The following is a 21,589-nucleotide window of genomic DNA, read 5'->3' as shown; positions in this document are numbered from 1 at the left end:
AAATCATTGTTTTTTTGGACCAGAATATAATCCAAATGATTATTTTCAACAACACAAACTGACTATAGTGGTATAAAAACGGGCTGATTTCCACTTGTGACACCACTTGACCCACTGATCTCTTTTGCGCTGTTATACTATTTGTCTTTTTTCGTTTTTGCACTTTACAGACGGTCCCTGAGCTCAGTGTGCTGAGTCCAGTTCGGATCGGTTCGTTTTCATGAAAATCCGAATCCAGTTAATTCTCTACGTTATTCCAGCCACAAATATATGTGCTTTGTTCTTCAGCACCGTCATATGTACAGGTTATTTATCCCGGAAGCTGAAATCTACGCGTAAAGACGCCTTTTCATGAAGTTGCGCAACTTTACTTTCTTATTTCCTCGTTAGTTTTATTTGTGATCCTCTGTCGGAATCAGCAGGTGAGTGAACTTTCTAAACACCAGACGCATGTGAATGAACAAATGAAGTACAGCCCATGTTTTAGATGCACTATTGTGTAGGGTTTAGGTTAGGGACACACAGGAGAATATTCTGTCTCAGTCCAGAATGTCCGTCCTACCGACAGCTGTCTGATGTGGGGAATTAGAAAACATATCCTGAGAAGTGTTTTTAATGACCCTTTTTGTTCATTTTGTCATAATTCGGATGAAACATTAACTCATTTGTTTTGGGAATGTGCTTTTTGTCAGACATTTTGGTGTGATATCAATCTTTTTTTTTAAATAGAAAGCTGGATATTTCTCTAAACTTTAAAATTGAAGATATTTTATTTGGTTTCTTTATTACTGATTTGCCTGTTCGGAAATTGTTTATTCTGAATCTCATTTCCTTTTTAGCTAAATTTCATATTCATACAAGCAAATTTGCTAATCAAAAACCCAGCTTTGTAGTCTTTAAATCTTATTTGAAATCTTATCAAGAGACTCAACTTTTGCACTAACCCTAAAGCTATGAAAACTAAAGCCTTATGTAACGAATTTAAGTTGTAATTTATTTATTTTTATTTTATTTATTTATTTTTCTTTCTTCTTGTTTTGTTTTTTTTTTTTTTCTTTTAATTTGCTTGCCTATTGTGTAGTTGTATTTGATTCTTCCTGCCTCACCTCGAGCATTATGTTATGTTTTTTTTTTTTTTTTTCTTCTCTTCTATAAAATGTTTTGTAAATAAAGTATGACGGAAAAAAAAGTGTTTTTAACGGCCGTGTGTGTGTGTGTGTGTGTGTGTGTGTGTGTGTGTGTGTGAGATGTGATGAAGCAGGGAAAAAAACATCCAGTTTTCCTGATGAGTGCATTCAAAGTTAATCCAGTCCAACCGGTTTGAGGTTGTCCCAATAAATGTGTCAAATACCAACAACAAACAAATATGGAAGGAAAAGGGACACGATTCAGGTAGTCCGACAATACTGAACTAATATTCAGTGTCCCTTCAGATAAGGAGAGCTGTGTCCAAATCCTACAAAAATGAATTATGGTTCGGCTTCATATTTGATTGACTTTATTAAAGGGTTTATTGAAGACATATATTAAAGGTTATATTTAAAGGTACTTCTGTAGAATGAATGAATGAATGAATGTTTATTTCAGTTAAATACAAAATGCAAAACACATACATATTAAAAAAAAAACAACAAAACAAAACACATACATATTAAAAAAAAACAAACAAACATAAAATGAACACATTTTGTAACTGAAAAAGGAAGAAGCTGAAGCCGGAGGCTTATTTCTGCTTCTCCTCTTCACATCCTTAGTCCACACCTGAAGTTGCAGCAGATAAATACTTAAACACAAATTATACTACATTAAGTGTTATAAGTCATTTTGTAATCATATTACTTTCATAGCCCTTCATAATTTGACAAATTAAATTCTTTTTGAAACTCAACAGTGAGCTACACAATTTCACTTCATCCGTCAATTCGTTCCATAGCTTGACACCAATAACTGAAACACTGTGATATTTAACGTTTGTTCTTACTTTACATTTTTCAAACACAAACATCCCTCTTAAATTATAATGTCCTTCTCTTAACTTAAAAAATTTCTGAATACAAAAAAGGAAGGTTTTTACTTTTAACGTGAAACATAAATTCCATTGTTTTTAAATATACAATATCAAAAAATTTTAGTAAACCAGATTCTACAAAAAGTGGATTACTTGATTGGAGAATCTGATACATGTTATACAATCAACTGGCTATACACAGTGAATAACTATATATATATATATATATATATATATATATATATATATATATATATATATATATATATATATATATGTGTGTGTGTGTGTGTGACTATATATATAGACACACACACACACACATAGATAGATAGATAGATAGATAGATAGATAGATAGATAGATAGATAGATAGATAGATATTCACTGTGTATATAGACACACACAGTTTTGATGCTGGGGAGAGTTGACTTTAAGGAAAAAGGTGTTAGTCTAAGTAATGACATAAAAATTATTTGGTAAATCATTCTTTAAAATGTAAACAGTGGTTAATATTCAGTTTTAACCCCTACTGTTTATGACAAGGTATTCAAGTCCTAAAGTCTGTGGAGAAGATGACACATTCTTTCGGTTTTATTTTAACCAACTTCATACTGTTCTTACGTAACCCCTGCTTGTTGTTCCCTAAGTCCCACCATTCGTGTGCTCTTATTGGTTACACAGCCTGTCAGTCATCTTTACCAGTCCAGACCTGTCCTGGAGCAGAAAATCAGCAGTCTGGGTTCGTCCACTGAGGAGGAAGAGGTGAGTTTCTTTTTTTCTGTAGATATCAGTCGAATAAAGGAGTAGAAGCGAAATTCTGTGAACAATTACAGCGGGTGTGTTTCATTTATGTCCTATGTTTTTAACCCCCCCCTCCCCTGGGGGAGGCAAGGACTATTGTTTTCAGTTCCTCTTGTTTGTTTGTTTAAGCTTTAGCAGCAAAACTATTGGTTGAATTCACACCTAATTGGGTTTATAGATTACCAGTGCCCAGAATTACGGTGGCCCAGAGGTGCAACAGGCCAAAAAATTATCCACTAGACGAAAAAAATTATCTACTACAAGAAAAAAAAAGAGAACAGCCAAAAAAAATTATCCACTAGATGAAAAAAATTATCTACTACAAGAAAAAAAAGAGAACAGACTAAAAAAATTATCCACGAGATGAAAAAAATTATCTACTACAAGAAAAAAAAAGAGAACAGCCAAAAAAAATTATCCACTAGGCGAAAAAAATTATCTACTACAAGAAAAAAAAAGAGAACAGCCAAAAAAAATTATCCACTAGATGAAAAAAATTATCTACTACAAGAAAAAAAAGAGAACAGACTAAAAAAATTATCCACGAGATGAAAAAAATTATCTACTACAAGAAAAAAAAAAGAGAACAGCCGAAAAAAATTATCCACGAGATGAAAAAAATTATCTACTACAAGAAAAAAAAAAAAAGAGAAAAACAGCCCAAAAAAATTATCCACTATAAGGAAAAAAAAGAGAGAACAGCCTAAAAAAATTACCCACTAGACAAAAAAATTATCTACTGCAAGAAAAAAAGAGAACAGCCTAAAAAAAATTATCCACTATAAGAAAAAAAAGAGAACAGCCCAAAAAAAATTATCCACTAGATGAAAAAAAAAAAAATCCCCTATAAGAAAGAAAAGAGACCAGCCAAAAAAATTATCCACTAAAAGAAAAAAAAAGAGAACAGGCAAAAAAAAATTATCTACTAGCCCAAAAAATTATTCACAATAAGAAAAAAAAAAAAGAACGGGTGAAAAAAATTATCTACTATGAGAAAAAAAAAGAGAGAGCAGCCCAAAAAAATATCCACTATAAGAAAAAAAAAACATCATCCACCTTTTCAATTACGGGGGCGCTGTTTTCCTGAAAGGTGCCTTGCTTTAAAATTAAGGCCACCACAAAAAATAAAAGGATAGGCTGAAAAATTTTAAGGCTTTCGGCTAATGTGGCTAATGCTAAGGAAGTACCCCACTGGAAGTGGAGGTCGTGCGCTAAAAAATAAAGTTATTTTAAAATATAGATATTTCCATTAATATAGTTTGCAAAGCAGTTAAATGATTAAATACGGTTCCAGTGTCTGCTCAAGGTTAGGCATGGGCGTTAAATGGTTAAGGTTAGGGTTAGGGTATGGTTGGGGTTAGTTTTCAGTGGTAAATGGCCCTTGTGTGCACTGTGTGAAGGTTCGTTGCTAAGCTAATGCTAACGCGAAAAGTTGACGGCAACTTTGTGAACTACCAGTGCGAGTAAACAATTGTGTGATTACAGAGTTGAATTGTTCAACTGCCTGACATTCAATATCATTTTTGATGAATATTCGCTACAAGAAGTTCTAAAATTATTTTATTTTGAGAGGAGGAGAAGAGGAGCTTCCTGTGGAGCTCCACTATCATGGCATCGCCCATTTGTTGAGAGACAGCAAGTGCATATTGCGGCACCGACACCTGGTGCCGTGGCACCTAGGCTGGTGCCGCGAGGTACCGTGGCACCTCGGCTGGTGCGGCACCAAGGTTGATGCCGCTGGTGCCGCGACGTACCACGGTACCACGGCTCGGTGCTAGGTACCCCAGCACGGCACCGCGTACCATGGCTCGGTACCACAGCTCAGCTCGTTGCCAGGTGCCGAGGCACTGCGGTACCACGGCACACATCTTTATCTCCACAAAATGTCCTTCTTGATCTAGTGTTAGTGAAGACACTCCGTTTGAGTTGAGGAGGAGAGGTCTACCTGCAAACAAATGGGCGATGCCATGATAGTGGAGCTCCACAGGAAGCTCCTCTTCTCCTCCTCTCAAAATAAAATAACACAAAGTTGCCGTCAACTTTTCGCGTTAGCATTAGCTTAGCAACGAACCTTCACAAAGTGCACACAAGGGCCATTTACCACTGAAAACTAACCCCAACCATACCCTAACCCTAACCTTAACCATTTAACGCCCATGCCTAACCTTGAGCAGACACTGGAACCGTATTTAATCATTTAACTGCTTTGCAAACTATATTAATGGAAATATCTATATTTTAAAATAACTTTATTTTTTAGCGCACGACCTCCACTTCCGGTGGGGTACTTCCTTAGCATTAGCCACATTAGCCGAAAGCCTTAAAATTTTTCAGCCTATCCTTTTATTTTTTGTGGTGGTCTTAATTTTAAAGCAAGACACTTTTCGGGTAAACAGCGCCCCCGTAATTGAAAAGGTGGATGATGTTTTTCTTTTTCTTATAGTGGATATTTTTTTGGGCTGCTCTCTTTTTTTTCTCATAGTAGATAAATTTTTTCCACCTGTTCTTTTTTTTTTTTCTTATAGTGAATAATTTTTTGGGCTAGTAGATAATTTTTTTTTGCCTGTTCTCTTTTTTTTCTTTTAGTGGATAATTTTTTTTGGCTGGTCTCTTTTTTTTTCTTATAGGGGATTTTTTTTTTCATCTAGTGGATAATTTATTTTAGGCTGTTCTCTTTTTTTTCTTACAGTGGATAATTTTTTGGGGGCTGTTCTCTTTTTTTTTCTTGTAGTAGATAATTTTTTTCATCTAGTGGATAATTTTTTTTAGGCTGTTCTCTTTTTTTTCTTATAGCGGATAATTTTTTTGGGCTGTTCTCTTTTTTTTCTTGTAGTAGATAATTTTTTTCATCTAGTGGATAATTTTTTTAGGCTGTTCTCTTTTTTTTCTTATACTGGATAATTTTTTTGGGCTGTTCTCTTTTTTTTCTTGTAGTAGATAATTTTTTTCATCTAGTGGATAATTTTTTTAGGCTGTTCTCTTTTTTTTTTTTCTTGTAGTAGATAATTTTTTTTCTCTAGTGGATAATTTTTTGGCCTGTTGCACCTCTGGGCCACCGTACAGAATAGATGTGACTACATTTTGGAAAAAGTAGGTCAAAGTTCACAATTTATATGATTTTTTTTACATCTTCTTTTTCCTATTTACTTTTAATGGGTGAACAGTACCAACTTTAGAGTACCTGGTCGTCATAGCGACGCTGAGAGTTGCTGATAAACTCGTTCGTTGTGAAATATATTTTACTTTAGATATTGAAGTTTTATGAGGAATTTTTTTAGTATTAAGTAGTTATTGTTTTAACATAGGATTCCTTTGTTTTAATCTGTTTTACTTCAATAATGTTAATAGTGAGTTCTTTGTGACCAGGGTTTATGTAGTACTCGGTTGGAGTTTTAAGTATGTTATCACTAGGATAAGCTTGTTTAAGTAGGAACCATCTGTCTAAACAAGAGTTAAGTAGGTTCTGTTCTTCTAGATTCACGTCTGAACAAGCACATTCACACACATAGTGTTGTCAAATATAGGTGATAAGGGTAAACTTATTGTTGGCATAAGTTTTCTTAGAGTTAAGGCCCCACATCTGTTTGATCTTTTTAGATAACGCTAAGTTAAAGACCAACCCATTTGTACGGGTGAGCCAGCCCATAGGGTGAATAAATTGAGATCTCATCTAATGTCTTCATCGTCATTGTCTTTGAGTCCTCAGCGCTGAGTGTCCATCTTATTTATTATCTGAATAAATTTTGTCAACTTTGAGACCGATCTGAATCCAGACTCGTCCTTAGAGCTTCCAGTAAAGGAACACGCTAACAGTTGCCTGTTGTCCTGTCAGGGTCACACTGAATCTTTTCATCGTCCACTGAGGACAGAAGTGTCTGGACCTCCTGGAACGACCACAGTGTGGTTCTGTGGGCGTTCATCATGGATTAACCTACCAATAGATTTGCTGTAGACTACTGAATCTGTTATTTTAAATGGTGTGTCGCACGTTGATGACACATTCACGCAGAGACAGTTCTGTCCAATCAGTGTCTGCGGTGTTTACATCACATTTTAGTATCTGTTCACCCATTTCGGAACCTCAGTCGAGTAAGCAATAAAAAAATAGTACCGGGTACCAAGTTCTAGGTATTTTTATGTAATGGAAACGTAAAAAGGTCAAGTCGAGTTGAGCTGGTACCACGTGGTGGAAAAGCAGCTTAAGTTCCACTAACTAGACTTTATATTCAGTGCTTGATGAAGTTTACAGTTTTATCAAGTGAGGAAGCTAGCATTTAGCATTAGCTCACCCATCACCCCTCAGATGCCTATTGCTCCACCCCTTTTGTCCAAATATGGTCAATTCTGGCTCCAACTACCCAACATAGTAACAGCTTAATCGCAAATTAAAATGACAGTTTAGAAACCAAAGGATGAAAGCGATTTTAACCTGTTATTTAGTATTAATTGTTTCATGTATAAACAGCAGCTCATGTCATTTCACTGCTTTTGCACATTTTATTTAAATGTGCAAAATGTGAACATTTCAGTATAAATATAATTAGAATTTACTTTTTGTGATCACATGTTTTTTACCCCACCTTTGCCCCTATGTAACTGGGATAGGCTCCAAGTGACCCCCGCAACCCTAGTGAGGATAAAGCGGGTTCAGAAAATGAATGAATGAATGTTTTTTTATTCAGTAAAGGTTTATTTCCAGAGTTGTGAACACCTTTGTTTCATGTATTTACACTATATTTCCAAAAGTATTGGGACACCTGTACAGATCATTGAATAAAGGTGCTCTGATCACTTCTATGTCCAGGTGAATAAATCAATCATTTCAACATTCAGACTGATTCTCCAAACACTGTGTTGAATAGGTCGACTCTCAGGAGCTTAGTGAATTCAAGGGCGGTACCGTGATAGGACGCCACCTGTGAAATAAGTCCATTCGTGACATTTCAGCACTATTAAATATGCCACCGTCAGTTTTAGAACAAAGTGGAAGCAAATTGGATAACAGCAACTCAGCCATGAAGTGGTTGACTTTCTAAAATCCCAGAACAGACTCAGTCTGAGACCACGGTGTCCACAACGTTCACAGGGTCAATATCTACAGACGTCCAAACTCCACGTATCCTTCAGATTATCTCCAGAACAGTCGTATAGAGCTTCATGCAATAGGTTTTGACAACAGAGCAGCTGCATCCAAGCCTTCCATCACCAAGGTCAAAGCAAAGTGTGGGAAGCAGGCGCCACTGGAGTCTAGAGCAGTGGTCACTGTCCTCTGGAAGGACAATCACAACTCTGTCTACCAGTCCCAGGAACCAGTCTGGGTTTGGAGGGTCCAGGGGGGCAGTACTGAACCGACTGCATTGGGCCCAGTGTACAGTTTGATGGAGGGGGGGGTTATGGTGGGGGGTGTTTCCCAGGGGTTGGGCTTGAACCCTTATGCCACGTTTCCAGTACGTGGTACCGGCACAACTCGGCTCGACTCGGCTTGACTCACCCCAACCTTTTTTGTGTTTCCATTACGTAAAAGAACCTGGAATCTGGTACCTGGTACTAGTTTTTTGGGATCTACTTCGTCGAGGTTCTAAAATGGAGGAAGAGATTCTAAAACGTGTAAACACTGCAGACCACTGATTGGTCAGAGTTGTTTTTGTGCCATTGCATTATCAATGTGCGGCGACCCGCCATTTTAAAAAAAAAAAAAACAGATGCATGAGTTTACAATAAATATATCTGTAGGTTAATCCATGATGGCAGCCCAAGAAACTACACCATGGTCGGTCCAGGAGGTTCAGACATTTTTGCCCTTGGTGCCGACGAAAAAACATGCAACAAACAAGTTTATCAGCAACTCTCTGAGCAGATGACATGGAGTTACGCACCATGTCGTGATGACAACAAGTTCTCTAAAGTGGGTAGTATCCTGTAGTGGAAACGGTCCCCAGGAATTGTACCTGGTACCAGAGTCGAGCAGATTTGAGGAATCACAGCATTAGTTCCAGTCAGAGGAACTCTTAATGCTTTAGGAGAACAAGACATTTGGACAATTTTGTGGTTCAACATTGTGGACCAGTTTGGGGATGGAGCTTCCTGTTCAACATGACAATATCCATAAAGACATGGATGGGTGGGTTTAGTTTAGAGGAACTGGACTGGACTGGATTGGACTGAGTCCTGACCTCAATCTGATAGGACCCCTTTGGATGATTTAGAGACTGGGATACAGACCTTCATCCAACATCAGTACCTGAACTTACTGCACTTCTGGAGGAATGGTCCAAAAGTCCCATAAACCCCCTCCTAACCCTGGTGGACATCCTTCACAGAAGAGTTGAAGCTGTTACAGCTATAAATGGTGGAACAACTCCAGATAAAACCCACAGGTTAAGAATGAGACCATGTTAAAGATCATGTGTGAAGGCAGACGTCCCAGTACTTTTGGAAACATTGTGTGTCTGCTGTGAAAGGAAAAACGTTCTGTGTGGGTCCACGCCCACAGCTTGTCTTTAGCCATCTCTACATCTACTTGTTTTTTTTCCTTGACTCATGTGTCAGGTTTAAAGTGATTATCTACTGATGTCCATGGACCGGTTTTTCTCCAGGTTTTTATCTGATTAAAATAACTTTACGTCTGTGTTCACGGTAGAAGAATGTCGCCAACTGTTTTTCTCAGTCCTGGACCTAAGATGTTTCCTTTCGTAAATAAATTATGTGTGACATTTTATTTCTGTGCATTCGCCGGTAGAATCACACTGCTGTGGGATCTTCATCCTGATTGGACACATCTGACAGGAGGGTGGAGTTTAGTGTGAGAGGGGTGGGTCTACTGCAGTGTTCCTCAACCTTTCATGAACAAACGTCCCCTCACGTCATCATGAGCCTTCTGACCCCACACCCCCCAAAAAGTAGAGGTCGACCAATATGTTTTTTCAGGGCCGATACTGATTGTTAGTCAAGGAAGCAGATAACCAATATTCGGAGCCGATATTCATTTGCAGTCAAATTGAAAATATTGGCATCAAAATTTTGAATAACACAAACTCTAACACTTAACTTCATTTAAACTTTAAATGCCTTTAAGCATATGTTTATTGAACAGCTTTTCAGATTTGCAAGCTGTTAAATTTTATTTTTTTAATCTTAGAAAATAGACATCTTTGTTTCAAAATTCTAAAAGTGCAGAGAGGCTCCCAGGCTCAGCAGCATGTCTTATAAACTTAAATGAAAAATTAAATAAGTAAATAGCTCCTAAAAATTTTGTACTATAAATAAAGTTTTACAAAATTTTATCGTAAACATTTCTTTATATACTGTATACGGAAAAGTTTACTACACGAATGCTTGGTATCTTTTTTTTTCAGCACAATGTCATCTATATCATCTGTCTATTATATTTTCACTTTAACCCATTATATCAAGACAAAAGGACAAAAAACACAAAACATTTAAAATCTGATTTGAAAAATGTACGTAATTTATTGCCTAAATAACACAAAAGATGCATAACAAATCATTTCGAAGACTTATAAAGTGAATATTGGTTCCAAACAGAAGGTATATAAAATTAAAATTGTAATAAATTAAAACTATACCATATACTATATTTGACATAAAAGCATATCTTTACGTAGCCCCCCCCCCCCCCCCCCCCCGCCTTAGCTGCCACTCCATAAAAAAGGTTGACATGGAAATTCATCATTGACAATAATAACAGGCTAGTTGATATTGATACTTATACATATTCAATCAATCAAATTTTATTCATATAGCGCCAAATCATAACAGAAGTTATCTCATGACACTTTACATATGGAGTTGGTCGAAAGCAGACTCTTTGATGACTATTGATGACTAATTGAGACTACCACCCCCCATTTCCGTCTCAGCGCCCCCCTCTCAGTTTTCTCGTTCCCAACGCCCCCTGGTGGATGGTACCGCCCTCGTTGAGAACCACTGGTCGACTGTGTGAATGTGAGAGCGAATGAATAATGGGTCAATAATGTAAAGCGCTTTGGGTGTCTAGAAAAGCGCTATATAAATCTAATCCATTATTATTATCTATTATTATTGAACATGGAAGAAACATACATCCTTGATTTTCCTGCATCAAAACTGACAGTGAAACAAAGTGTAGAATTTTTATTTTGGTTCAGTGTTTGAACGCCGGCTTTCATTAGCAGATGTTTCCTCTGGATGTGTTTATTCTTCAGCTGTAACAGTGACTGACCTTCAACCAACCACATGATGGCGAAGGCAGCGTCTGGTGAGATCAGTCCCACTGTCTTCATTACCTGCACAGATACAATAACAGCTGTTTCCCTTTTAGTGCCTCTCTGTTCACACTTCACTGACGGTGATCAGTTGATTTACGTTGGTCTTGTTTTTACAGGTGTCGACGGTAAAGATGATTTAAGGCCTGTTGAACGCAGCAGCAGCCCAGAATTTCTGCGTCCAAACTGTGAGTCCCATTTTTAACTGATCAAAACCTTTTAAACTAAGTATTGATTCCAGTGTTTTTCAATCTTGGGGTCAGGAGCCCACGTGGGGTTGCCTGGAATTCAAATGGGGTCACCTGAAATTTCTACTAATTGATAAAAATAAAGAATAAAACCTGCCTAATATAAATCTGTGTTGAGTTGACAGAGCCAATCCCAAACTGTGGTTGTGAAACTGCAGCACTGTGGTTCTGTTTATTTTTCAAATGTTCATTGTGGTCAGTTTCAGATGCTGCAGCTCTTTCATAATTCATAGTTTGAGTTCTTGTTTGTTCAGTATTAATTGTCAGCCTTGTAAATCCAAGCTGGACTGACTGTACATATCCTGACCAAGGAAAATCAAATTCTCCCTTTGTGCAGTAATCTACACCTGGATTTACTGCCTCCGTCCATAATAATATACATTATATACAGGGTGAGTCAGAAAAAAACGCTCTTTCCATTTAAAGAAATTGTACTGCTAAAACGGAAACAGTGATTTTTCTTTTGACCATACAGTCATATTGATGTGGTTATTGAGCATGTCTGGTGATGTAGTCATAGATTTATTGCATTGCATAAGAGAGAGAAGGTCCATTGTTTATTGGGCACTGAAATACCTGCCAACACAATGTATGCCACAGTGAACAAACTTGAAATTGACAACAATTACAGGAGTCGGGGCTTTGCTTTCACACTCAGGACATAGGCCTACATGACAGTGCCCAGGGAGTTTTCATCATGGCAAGACCACAGCGATTGCAGGTATTATTTCCTCATCGAGTTGTCTGTTTGGGTCAGGAGAAAGAGTGGCCACCTAGATCCCCGGACTTGACCCCCCTTGATTTTTTCTTGTGGGGGTATCTTAAAAACCGTGTGTATCAGACTGTTCCACAAACTCTTCAGGAACTCCGAAATCGCATCACGGCTGAAATCCAAGCCCTACGACGAACACGAATGGCGAGAAGAGCTGTGTTAGAGATGCGACAACGAGCACAGATTTGCATCAGTCTGAATGGTAGCCAGGTTGAAGGTCGTGCCGGACGACTTCGTTGAGACAAAACATTTTGATGGCGAGTAAACATGCTGTAATGGTTGACAATTTCAATTTCATTCACGGTGGCATAAACTGTGTTGGCAGATATTTCGGTGCACAATAAACAATGGACATTCCCTCTGTTATGCTATGCCATAAATCAATGATTCAATTGCCAGACATGTTCAATAACCACATCAATATGACTGTATGATCAAAAGAAAAATAAGCATTTCCATTTCAGTGGTACAATTTCTTTAAATGAAAAGAGCATTTTTTCTCACTCACCCTGTAGACTAAATGTCCTCTAAAATTAACCTGGATTTGAAACAGAGGATAGAAAACAATTACAGGATCAAAAACAAATTAATTTGAGCAAAAAAATAAGTCTCTGTTTTGAATGTCTGGGGTTGACAGAAAGGTGTGATGTTAAAACGGGGTCAGGAGACAAAAAAAGTTGGAAACCACTGGATTATTCATTAATGACAGAAGTATTAAGTTCATTTAACTGAAGTCCCATCAGAATCATTTTACCAGTGTCTGAAATGTAGTTTTAGAGTCTGTACACAATACGATGGAGTATTTAATTATATTCAACCTGAAAGTCGCAGATGTGTTTATGGACGTAAAGTAGAAGAACATGTTGGAGTTTAATGAAAACAAAGTGAAATAATGGATTCATGTTCATAATGACACATTTCCATTTCAGTCTCCTTGCTGAGGATGGTTCTTCTGGGGAACAGCTGGACTGAGAGGAGTTCAGTGGGAAACCTCCTACTGGGAAAGACTGGTTTTAATATAGAAGAAGAACCAGAGCACTGTGTGAGCGTCAGAGGACACACTCAGGACAAAGAGCTGGTCCTCGTCAACTCTCCGGACCTGCTCGATCCTGACATCCCAGACGACAAAGTGACAGCGGTCATTCGAAGCTGTGAGCGTCTCTGTGACCCTGGACCTCATGTGTTCCTGCTGATCCTCCAACCAGAGGACTTCACTGAGGAACATAACATGAAGCTACAGAAGGTCCTGGAAAAGTTCAGCCGTCGATCATTTGATCATTCGCTGGTTCTGATTTCAACATCCAGAGAGGAGACGCCGGGACTCAGGGAGCATCGGTCGTTAAAGGACATGATCTCCAAATGCAAACACCGATATCTGGAACAGAAGAAACTAGAAGCTCCTGAACTGTTCACACACCTGGATCAACTAGTGAAAGACAACAACGGGCAGCATCTGAGCATCCACGATGCAGCGGCAGATCTAATTCAAGTGGTGAAACAGGATCCTGTGGGTAAGTTCTGGACCCAATCACCTGGTCTGCACTGGTGGAACAGGTTGGTTCTTGATCTTGAAGAACTATCACTTCCAATCAGCCCAACCTAGCATGAAAAGACTGGATTAATATCTCCATGGCGTCCGGTAAAGCTAACCTGGTGGACCGTGTGACGTAAAACTACAGGATTTGTTTTCATTTTCAGTTTTCTACCAGATCATGACAGATTAATATTCATACAAGATGTTTTCAGGGCAGGGAGCAGATACTGAAGGTGTAGATGAGCTGTGAATCAGGATACAGTTGTGTTCATCAGTTTACATACTGCCGCAGAATTTATGATTTTTTGGCCATTTTTCAAAGAATATGAATAATAATACAACAACTTTTCTTTCACTCATGGTTAGTGTTTGGGTGAATCCATTTACTATCAAACTAAAGCTCTTTTTAAATCCGACTGACAACACAAACTATCCAAATGACCCTGATCATAAGTGGACATACCCTAGTTCTTCATCCTCTGTTTTGGCCTCTTTACCATCAATAACAGCTTTAGTTTTTCTGTGGTCATTGAAGATGAGACGCTTTATTTTCTCAGATGTTAAAGCTGCCTGTTCTTCTTGACAAAACACCTTCAGTTCCTTTAAGTTGTTGGGTTTTCTTGCACAAACTGCTTGTTTTAGATTTCCCCAAAGTGGCTCAATGATACTGAGGTCAGCAGACTGAGATGGACACTCCTACACCTTCACTTTTTCTGCTGTAGCCAATGACAGGTGGACTTGGCCTTGTGTTTTGGTTAATACCAGGTCCCAGACTGATTCACATTAGAACCAGGTCCCAGACTGACTCACATTCGAACCAGGTCCCAGACTGACTCACATTCGAACCAGGTCCCAGACTGATTCACATTAGAACCAGGTCCCAGACTGACTCACATTCGAACCAGGTCCCAGACTGACTCACATTCGAACCAGGTCCCAGACTGACTCACATTAGAACCTGATCTCAGACTGATTCACATTAGAACCAGGTCCCAGACTGATTCACATTAGAACCAGGTCCCAGACTGACTCACATTCGAACCAGGTCCCAGACTGATTCAAGTTAAAACCAGGTCCCAGACTGACTCACATTCGAACCAGGTCCCAGACTGACTCACATTCGAACCAGGTCCCAGACTGGTTCACATTAGAACCAGGTCCCAGACTGACTCACATTCGAACCAGGTCCCAGACTGACTCACATTCGAACCAGGTCCCAGACTGACTCACATTAGAACCAGGTCCCAGACTGACTCACATTCGAACCAGGTCCCAGACTGACTCACATTCGAACCAGGTCCCAGACTGACTCGCATTCGAACCAGTTCCCAGATTGACTCACATTAGAACCAGGTCCCAGACTGATTCACATTAGAACCAGGTCCCAGATTGACTCACATTAGAACCAGGTCCCAGACTGACTCACATTCGAACCAGGTCCCAGACTGACTCACATTAGAACCTGATCTCAGACTCATTCACATTAGAACCAGGTCCCAGACTGACTCACATTAGAACCAGGTCCCAGACTGATTCACATTAGAACCAGGTCCCAGACTGATTCACATTAGAACCAGGTCCCAGACTGACTCACATTCGAACCAGGTCCCAGACTGATTCAAGTTAAAACCAGGTCCCAGACTGACTCACATTCGAACCAGGTCCCAGACTGACTCACATTCGAACCAGGTCCCAGACTGGTTCACATTAGAACCAGGTCCCAGACTGACTCACATTCGAACCAGGTCCCAGACTGACTCACATTCGAACCAGGTCCCAGATTGACTCACATTAGAACCAGGTCCCAGACTGATTCACATTAGAACCAGGTCCCAGATTGACTCACATTAGAACCTGGTCCCAGACTGATTCACATTCGAACCAGGTCCCAGACTGATTCAAGTTAGAACCAGGTCCCAGACTGATTCACATTCGAACCAGGTCCCAGACTGACTCACATTCGAACCAGGTCCCAGACTGACTCGCATTCGAACCAGTTCCCAGATTGACTCACATTAGAACCAGGTCCCAGACTGATTCACATTAGAACCAAGTCCCAGATTGACTCACATTAGAACCAGGTCCCAGACTGATTCACATTAGAACCAGGTCCCAGATTGACTCACATTAGAACCAGGTCCCAGATTGACTCACATTAGAACCTGGTCCCAGACTGATTCACATTCGAACCAGGTCCCAGACTGATTCAAGTTAGAACCAGGTCCCAGACTGACTCACATTTGAACCAGGTCCCAGACTGACTCACATTCGAACCAGGTCCCAGACTGACTCGCATTCGAACCAGGTCCCAGATTGACTCACATTAGAACCAGGTCCCAGACTGATTCACATTAGAACCAGGTCCCAGATTGACTCACATTAGAACCTGGTCCCAGACTGATTCACATTCGAACCAGGTCCCAGACTGATTCAAGTTAGAACCAGGTCCCAGACTGACTCACATTCGAACCAGGTCCCAGACTGACTCACATTCGAACCAGGTCCCAGACTGACTCGCATTCGAACCAGGTCCCAGATTGACTCACATTAGAACCAGGTCCCAGACTGATTCACATTAGAACCAGGTCCCAGACTGACTCACATTAGAACCTGGTCTCAGACTGATTCACATTAGAATCAGGTCCCAGATTGACTCACATTAGAACCAGGTCCCAGACTGATTCAAGTTAGAACCAGGTCCCAGACTGACTCACATTAGAACCAGGTCCCAGACTGACTCACATTCGAACCAGGTCCCAGACTGACTCACATTCGAACCAGGTCCCAGACTGACTCATATTAGAACCAGGTCCCAGACTGACTCGCATTCGAACCAGGTCCCAGACTGACTCATGTTAGAATCAGGTCCCAGACTGCTTCACATTAGTACCAGGTCCCAGACTGACTCACAGTAAAACCAGGTCCCAGTCTGACTCACATTAGAACCTGGTCCCAGACTGACTCACATTAGAATCAGGTCTCAGACTGATTCACATTAGAACCAGGCCCCAGACTGATTCACATTAGAACCAGGTCCCAGACTGACTCACATTCGAACCAGGTCCCAGACTGACTCACATTAGAACCTGATCTCAGACTGATTCACATTAGAACCAGGTCCCAGACTGACTCACATTAGAACCAGGTCCCAGACTGATTCACATTAGAACCAGGTCCCAGACTGATTCACATTAGAACCAGGTCCCAGACTGACTCACATTCGAACCAGGTCCCAGACTGATTCAAGTTAAAACCAGGTCCCAGACTGATTCACATTAGAACCAGGTCCCAGACTGACTCACATTGGAACCAGGTCCCAGACTGACTCACATTGGAACCGGGTCCCAGACTGACTCACATTGGAACCAGGCCCCAGACTGATTCACATTAGAACCAGGTCCCAGACTGACTCACATTCGAACCAGGTCCCAGACTGACTCACATTAGAACCTGATCTCAGACTGATTCACATTAGAACCAGGTCCCAGACTGACTCACATTAGAACCAGGTCCCAGACTGATTCACATTAGAACCAGGTCCCAGACTGACTCACATTCGAACCAGGTCCCAGACTGATTCAAGTTAAAACCAGGTCCCAGACTGACTCGCATTCGAACCAGGTCCCAGATTGACTCACATTAGAACCAGGTCCCAGACTGGTTCACATTAGAACCAGGTCCCAGACTGACTCACATTCGAACCAGGTCCCAGATTGACTCACATGAGTACCACATCCCAGACTGATTCACATTAGAACCAGGTCCCAGACTGATTCACATTAGAACCAGGTCCCAGACTGACTCACATTCGAACCAGGTCCCAGACTGACTCACATTAGAACCTGATCTCAGACTGATTCACATTAGAACCAGGTCCCAGACTGACTCACATTAGAACCAGGTCCCAGACTGATTCACATTAGAACCAGGTCCCAGACTGATTCACATTAGAACCAGGTCCCAGACTGACTCACATTCGAACCAGGTCCCAGACTGATTCAAGTTAAAACCAGGTCCCAGACTGACTCACATTCGAACCAGGTCCCAGACTGACTCACATTCGAACCAGGTCCCAGATTGACTCACATTAGAACCAGGTCCCAGACTGGTTCACATTAGAACCAGGTCCCAGACTGACTCACATTCGAACCAGGTCCCAGATTGACTCACATGAGTACCACATCCCAGACTGATTCACATTAGAACCAGGTCCCAGATTGACTGACATTAGAACCAGGTCCCAGACTGATTCACATTCGAACCAGGTCCCAGACTGACTCACATTCGAACCAGGTCCCAGACTGACTCGCATTCGAACCAGGTCCCAGATTGACTCACATTAGAACCAGGTCCCAGACTGACTCACATTAGAACCACATCCCAGACTGATTCACATTAGAACCAGGTCCCAGACTGACTCACATTGGAACCAGGTCCCAGACTGACTCACATTGGAACCGGGTCCCAGACTGACTCACATTGGAACCAGGCCCCAGACTGATTCACATTAGAACCAGGTCCCAGACTGACTCACATTCGAACCAGGTCCCAGACTGACTCACATTAGAACCTGATCTCAGACTGATTCACATTAGAACCAGGTCCCAGACTGACTCACATTAGAACCAGGTCCCAGACTGATTCACATTAGAACCAGGTCCCAGACTGACTCACATTCGAACCAGGTCCCAGACTGATTCAAGTTAAAACCAGGTCCCAGACTGACTCGCATTCGAACCAGGTCCCAGATTGACTCACATTAGAACCAGGTCCCAGACTGGTTCACATTAGAACCAGGTCCCAGACTGACTCACATTCGAACCAGGTCCCAGATTGACTCACATGAGTACCACATCCCAGACTGATTCACATTAGAACCAGGTCCCAGACTGATTCACATTAGAACCAGGTCCCAGACTGACTCACATTCGAACCAGGTCCCAGACTGACTCACATTAGAACCTGATCTCAGACTGATTCACATTAGAACCAGGTCCCAGACTGACTCACATTAGAACCAGGTCCCAGACTGATTCACATTAGAACCAGGTCCCAGACTGATTCACATTAGAACCAGGTCCCAGACTGACTCACATTCGAACCAGGTCCCAGACTGATTCAAGTTAAAACCAGGTCCCAGACTGACTCACATTCGAACCAGGTCCCAGACTGACTCACATTCGAACCAGGTCCCAGATTGACTCACATTAGAACCAGGTCCCAGACTGGTTCACATTAGAACCAGGTCCCAGACTGACTCACATTCGAACCAGGTCCCAGATTGACTCACATGAGTACCACATCCCAGACTGATTCACATTAGAACCAGGTCCCAGATTGACTGACATTAGAACCAGGTCCCAGACTGATTCACATTCGAACCAGGTCCCAGACTGACTCACATTCGAACCAGGTCCCAGACTGACTCGCATTCGAACCAGGTCCCAGATTGACTCACATTAGAACCAGGTCCCAGACTGACTCACATTAGAACCACATCCCAGACTGATTCACATTAGAACCAGGTCCCAGACTGATTCACATTAGAACCAGGTCCCAGACTGATTCACATTAGAACCAGGTCCCAGACTGATTCAAGTTAGAACCAGGTCCCAGACTGACTCACATTAGAACCAGGTCCCAGACTGACTCACATTCGAACCAGGTCCCAGACTGACTTACATTCGAACCAGGTCCCAGACTGACTCACAGTGGAACCAGGTCCCAGACTGACTCACAGTGGAACCAGGTCCCAGACTGACTCACATTAGAACCAGGTCCCAGACTGACTCGCATTCGAACCAGGTCCCAGACTGACTCATGTTAGAATCAGGTCCCAGACTGCTTCACATTAGTACCAGGTCCCAGACTGACTCACAGTAAAACCAGGTCCCAGACTGACTCACATTAGAACCTGGTCCCAGACTGACTCACATTAGAACCAGGTCCCAGACTGATTCACATTAGAACCAGGTCCCAGACTGACTCACATTAGAACCAGGTCCCAGACTGACTCACAGTGGAACCAGGTCCCAGACTGACTCACATTAGAACCAGGTCCCAGACTGACTCGCATTCGAACCAGGTCCCAGACTGACTCACAGTGGAACCAGGTCCCAGACTGACTCACATTAGAACCAGGTCCCAGACTGACTCGCATTCGAACCAGGTCCCAGACTGACTCATGTTAGAATCAGGTCCCAGACTGCTTCACATTAGTACCAGGTCCCAGACTGACTCACAGTAAAACCAGGTCCCAGACTGACTCACATTAGAACCTGGTCCCAGACTGATTCACATTAGAACCAGGTCCCAGACTGACTCACATTAGAACCTGGTCCCAGACTGACTCACATTAAAATCAGGTCCCAGACTGATTCACATTAGAACCAGGTCCCAGACTGACTCACATTGGAACCAGGTCCCAGACTGACTCACATTGGAACCGGGTCCCAGACTGACTCACATTGGAACCAGGCCCCAGACTGATTCACATTAGAACCAGGTCCCAGACTGACTCACATTGGAACCAGGCTCCAGACTGATTCACATTAAAATCAGGTCCCAGACTGACTCGCATTCGAACCAGGTCCCAGACTGACTCATGTTAGAATCAGGTCCCAGACTGCGTCACATTAGTACCAGGTCCCAGACTGACTCACAGTAAAACCAGGTCCCAGACTGACTCACAGTAAAACCAGGTCCCAGACTGATTCACATTGGAACCAGGTCCCAGACTGACTCACATTGGAACCAGGTCCCAGACTGACTCACATTGGAACCAGGTCTCAGACTGACTCACATTAGAAACAGGTCCCACACTGACATACATTAGAACCAGGTCCCACACTGACTCATGTTAGAACCAGATCCCAGACGGACTCACAGTGGAACCGGGTCCCAGACTGACTCACATTAGAACCAGGTCTCAGACTGACTCACGTTAGAACCAGGTCTCAGACTGACTCACATTAGAACCAGGTCCCAGACTGACACACATTAGAACCAGGTCCCACACTGACACACATTAGAACCAGGTCCCAGACTGACTCACATTAGAACCAGGTCCCAGACTGACTCACATTAGAACCAGGTCCCAGACTGACTCACATTTGAACCAGGTCCCAGACTGACTCACAGTGGAACCAGGTCCCAGACTGACTCACAGTGGAACCAGGTCCCAGACTGACTCACATTAGAACCAGGTCCCAGACTGACTCACATTAGAAACAGGTCCCACACTGACATACATTAGAACCAGGTCCCACACTGACTCACGTTAGAACCAGGTCTCAGACTGACTCACGTTAGAACCAGGTCCCAGACTGACTCACATTAGAACCAGGTCCCAGACTGACTCACGTTAGAACCAGGTCTCAGACTGACTCACATTAGAAACAGGTCCCACACTGACATACATTAGAAACAGGTCCCACACTGACTCACATTAGAACCAGGTCTCAGACTGACTCATGTTAGAACCAGGTCCCAGACTGACTCACATTAGAACCAGGTCCCACACTGACACACATTAGAACCAGGTTCCACACTGACTCACATTAGAACCAGGTCCCAGACTGACTCACATTAGAACCAGGTCCCAGACTGACTCACATTAGAACCAGGTCTCAGACTGACTCACATTAGAACCAGGTCCCACACTGACTCACATTAGAACCAGGTCCCAGACTGACTCACATTAGAACCAGGTCTCAGACTGACTCACATTAGAACCAGGTCCCACACTGACTCACATTAGAACCAGGTCCCAGACTGACTCACATTAGAACCAGGTCTCAGACTGACTCACATTAGAACCAGGTCCCACACTGACTCACATTAGAACCAAGTTTCAGACTGACTCATGTTAGAACCAGGTCTCAGACTGACTCACATTAGTACCAGGTAATGAACCAGATCCGTTCCTGAATCCTGGGGTTTTAATCACACTTTCTTTCCT

General features: G+C 41.8%; 1 protein-coding gene across 2 annotated transcripts in view; it reads left to right on the top strand.

Annotated features, from left to right (window-relative positions):
• The first annotated feature begins 207 nt into the window (after nucleotides 1-207).
• LOC115423336 (GTPase IMAP family member 8-like) overlaps nucleotides 208-21,589 on the top strand; it is a 28,375-nt gene continuing 6,993 nt past the window's right edge. The window contains exons 1-5 of one of the 2 annotated variants that reach the window (XM_030140052.1): nucleotides 208-422; nucleotides 2,692-2,772; nucleotides 11,016-11,068; nucleotides 11,195-11,263; nucleotides 13,025-13,606. In XM_030140052.1, coding sequence (XP_029995912.1) covers nucleotides 11,047-11,068; nucleotides 11,195-11,263; nucleotides 13,025-13,606 — 673 coding nt within the window. In that variant the 5' untranslated portion in view covers nucleotides 208-422; nucleotides 2,692-2,772; nucleotides 11,016-11,046. Of the gene's footprint in view, nucleotides 423-2,691; nucleotides 2,773-10,985; nucleotides 11,069-11,194; nucleotides 11,264-13,024; nucleotides 13,607-21,589 lie in introns of both variants that reach the window. The other variant, XM_030140051.1, reaches the window with a different exon arrangement.

This window comes from Sphaeramia orbicularis, chromosome 8 (genome assembly GCF_902148855.1).
Source record: "Sphaeramia orbicularis chromosome 8, fSphaOr1.1, whole genome shotgun sequence".
Classification (NCBI taxonomy): Eukaryota; Metazoa; Chordata; class Actinopteri; order Kurtiformes; family Apogonidae; genus Sphaeramia; species Sphaeramia orbicularis.
This window is presented reverse-complemented; position numbering and strand designations above follow the sequence as displayed.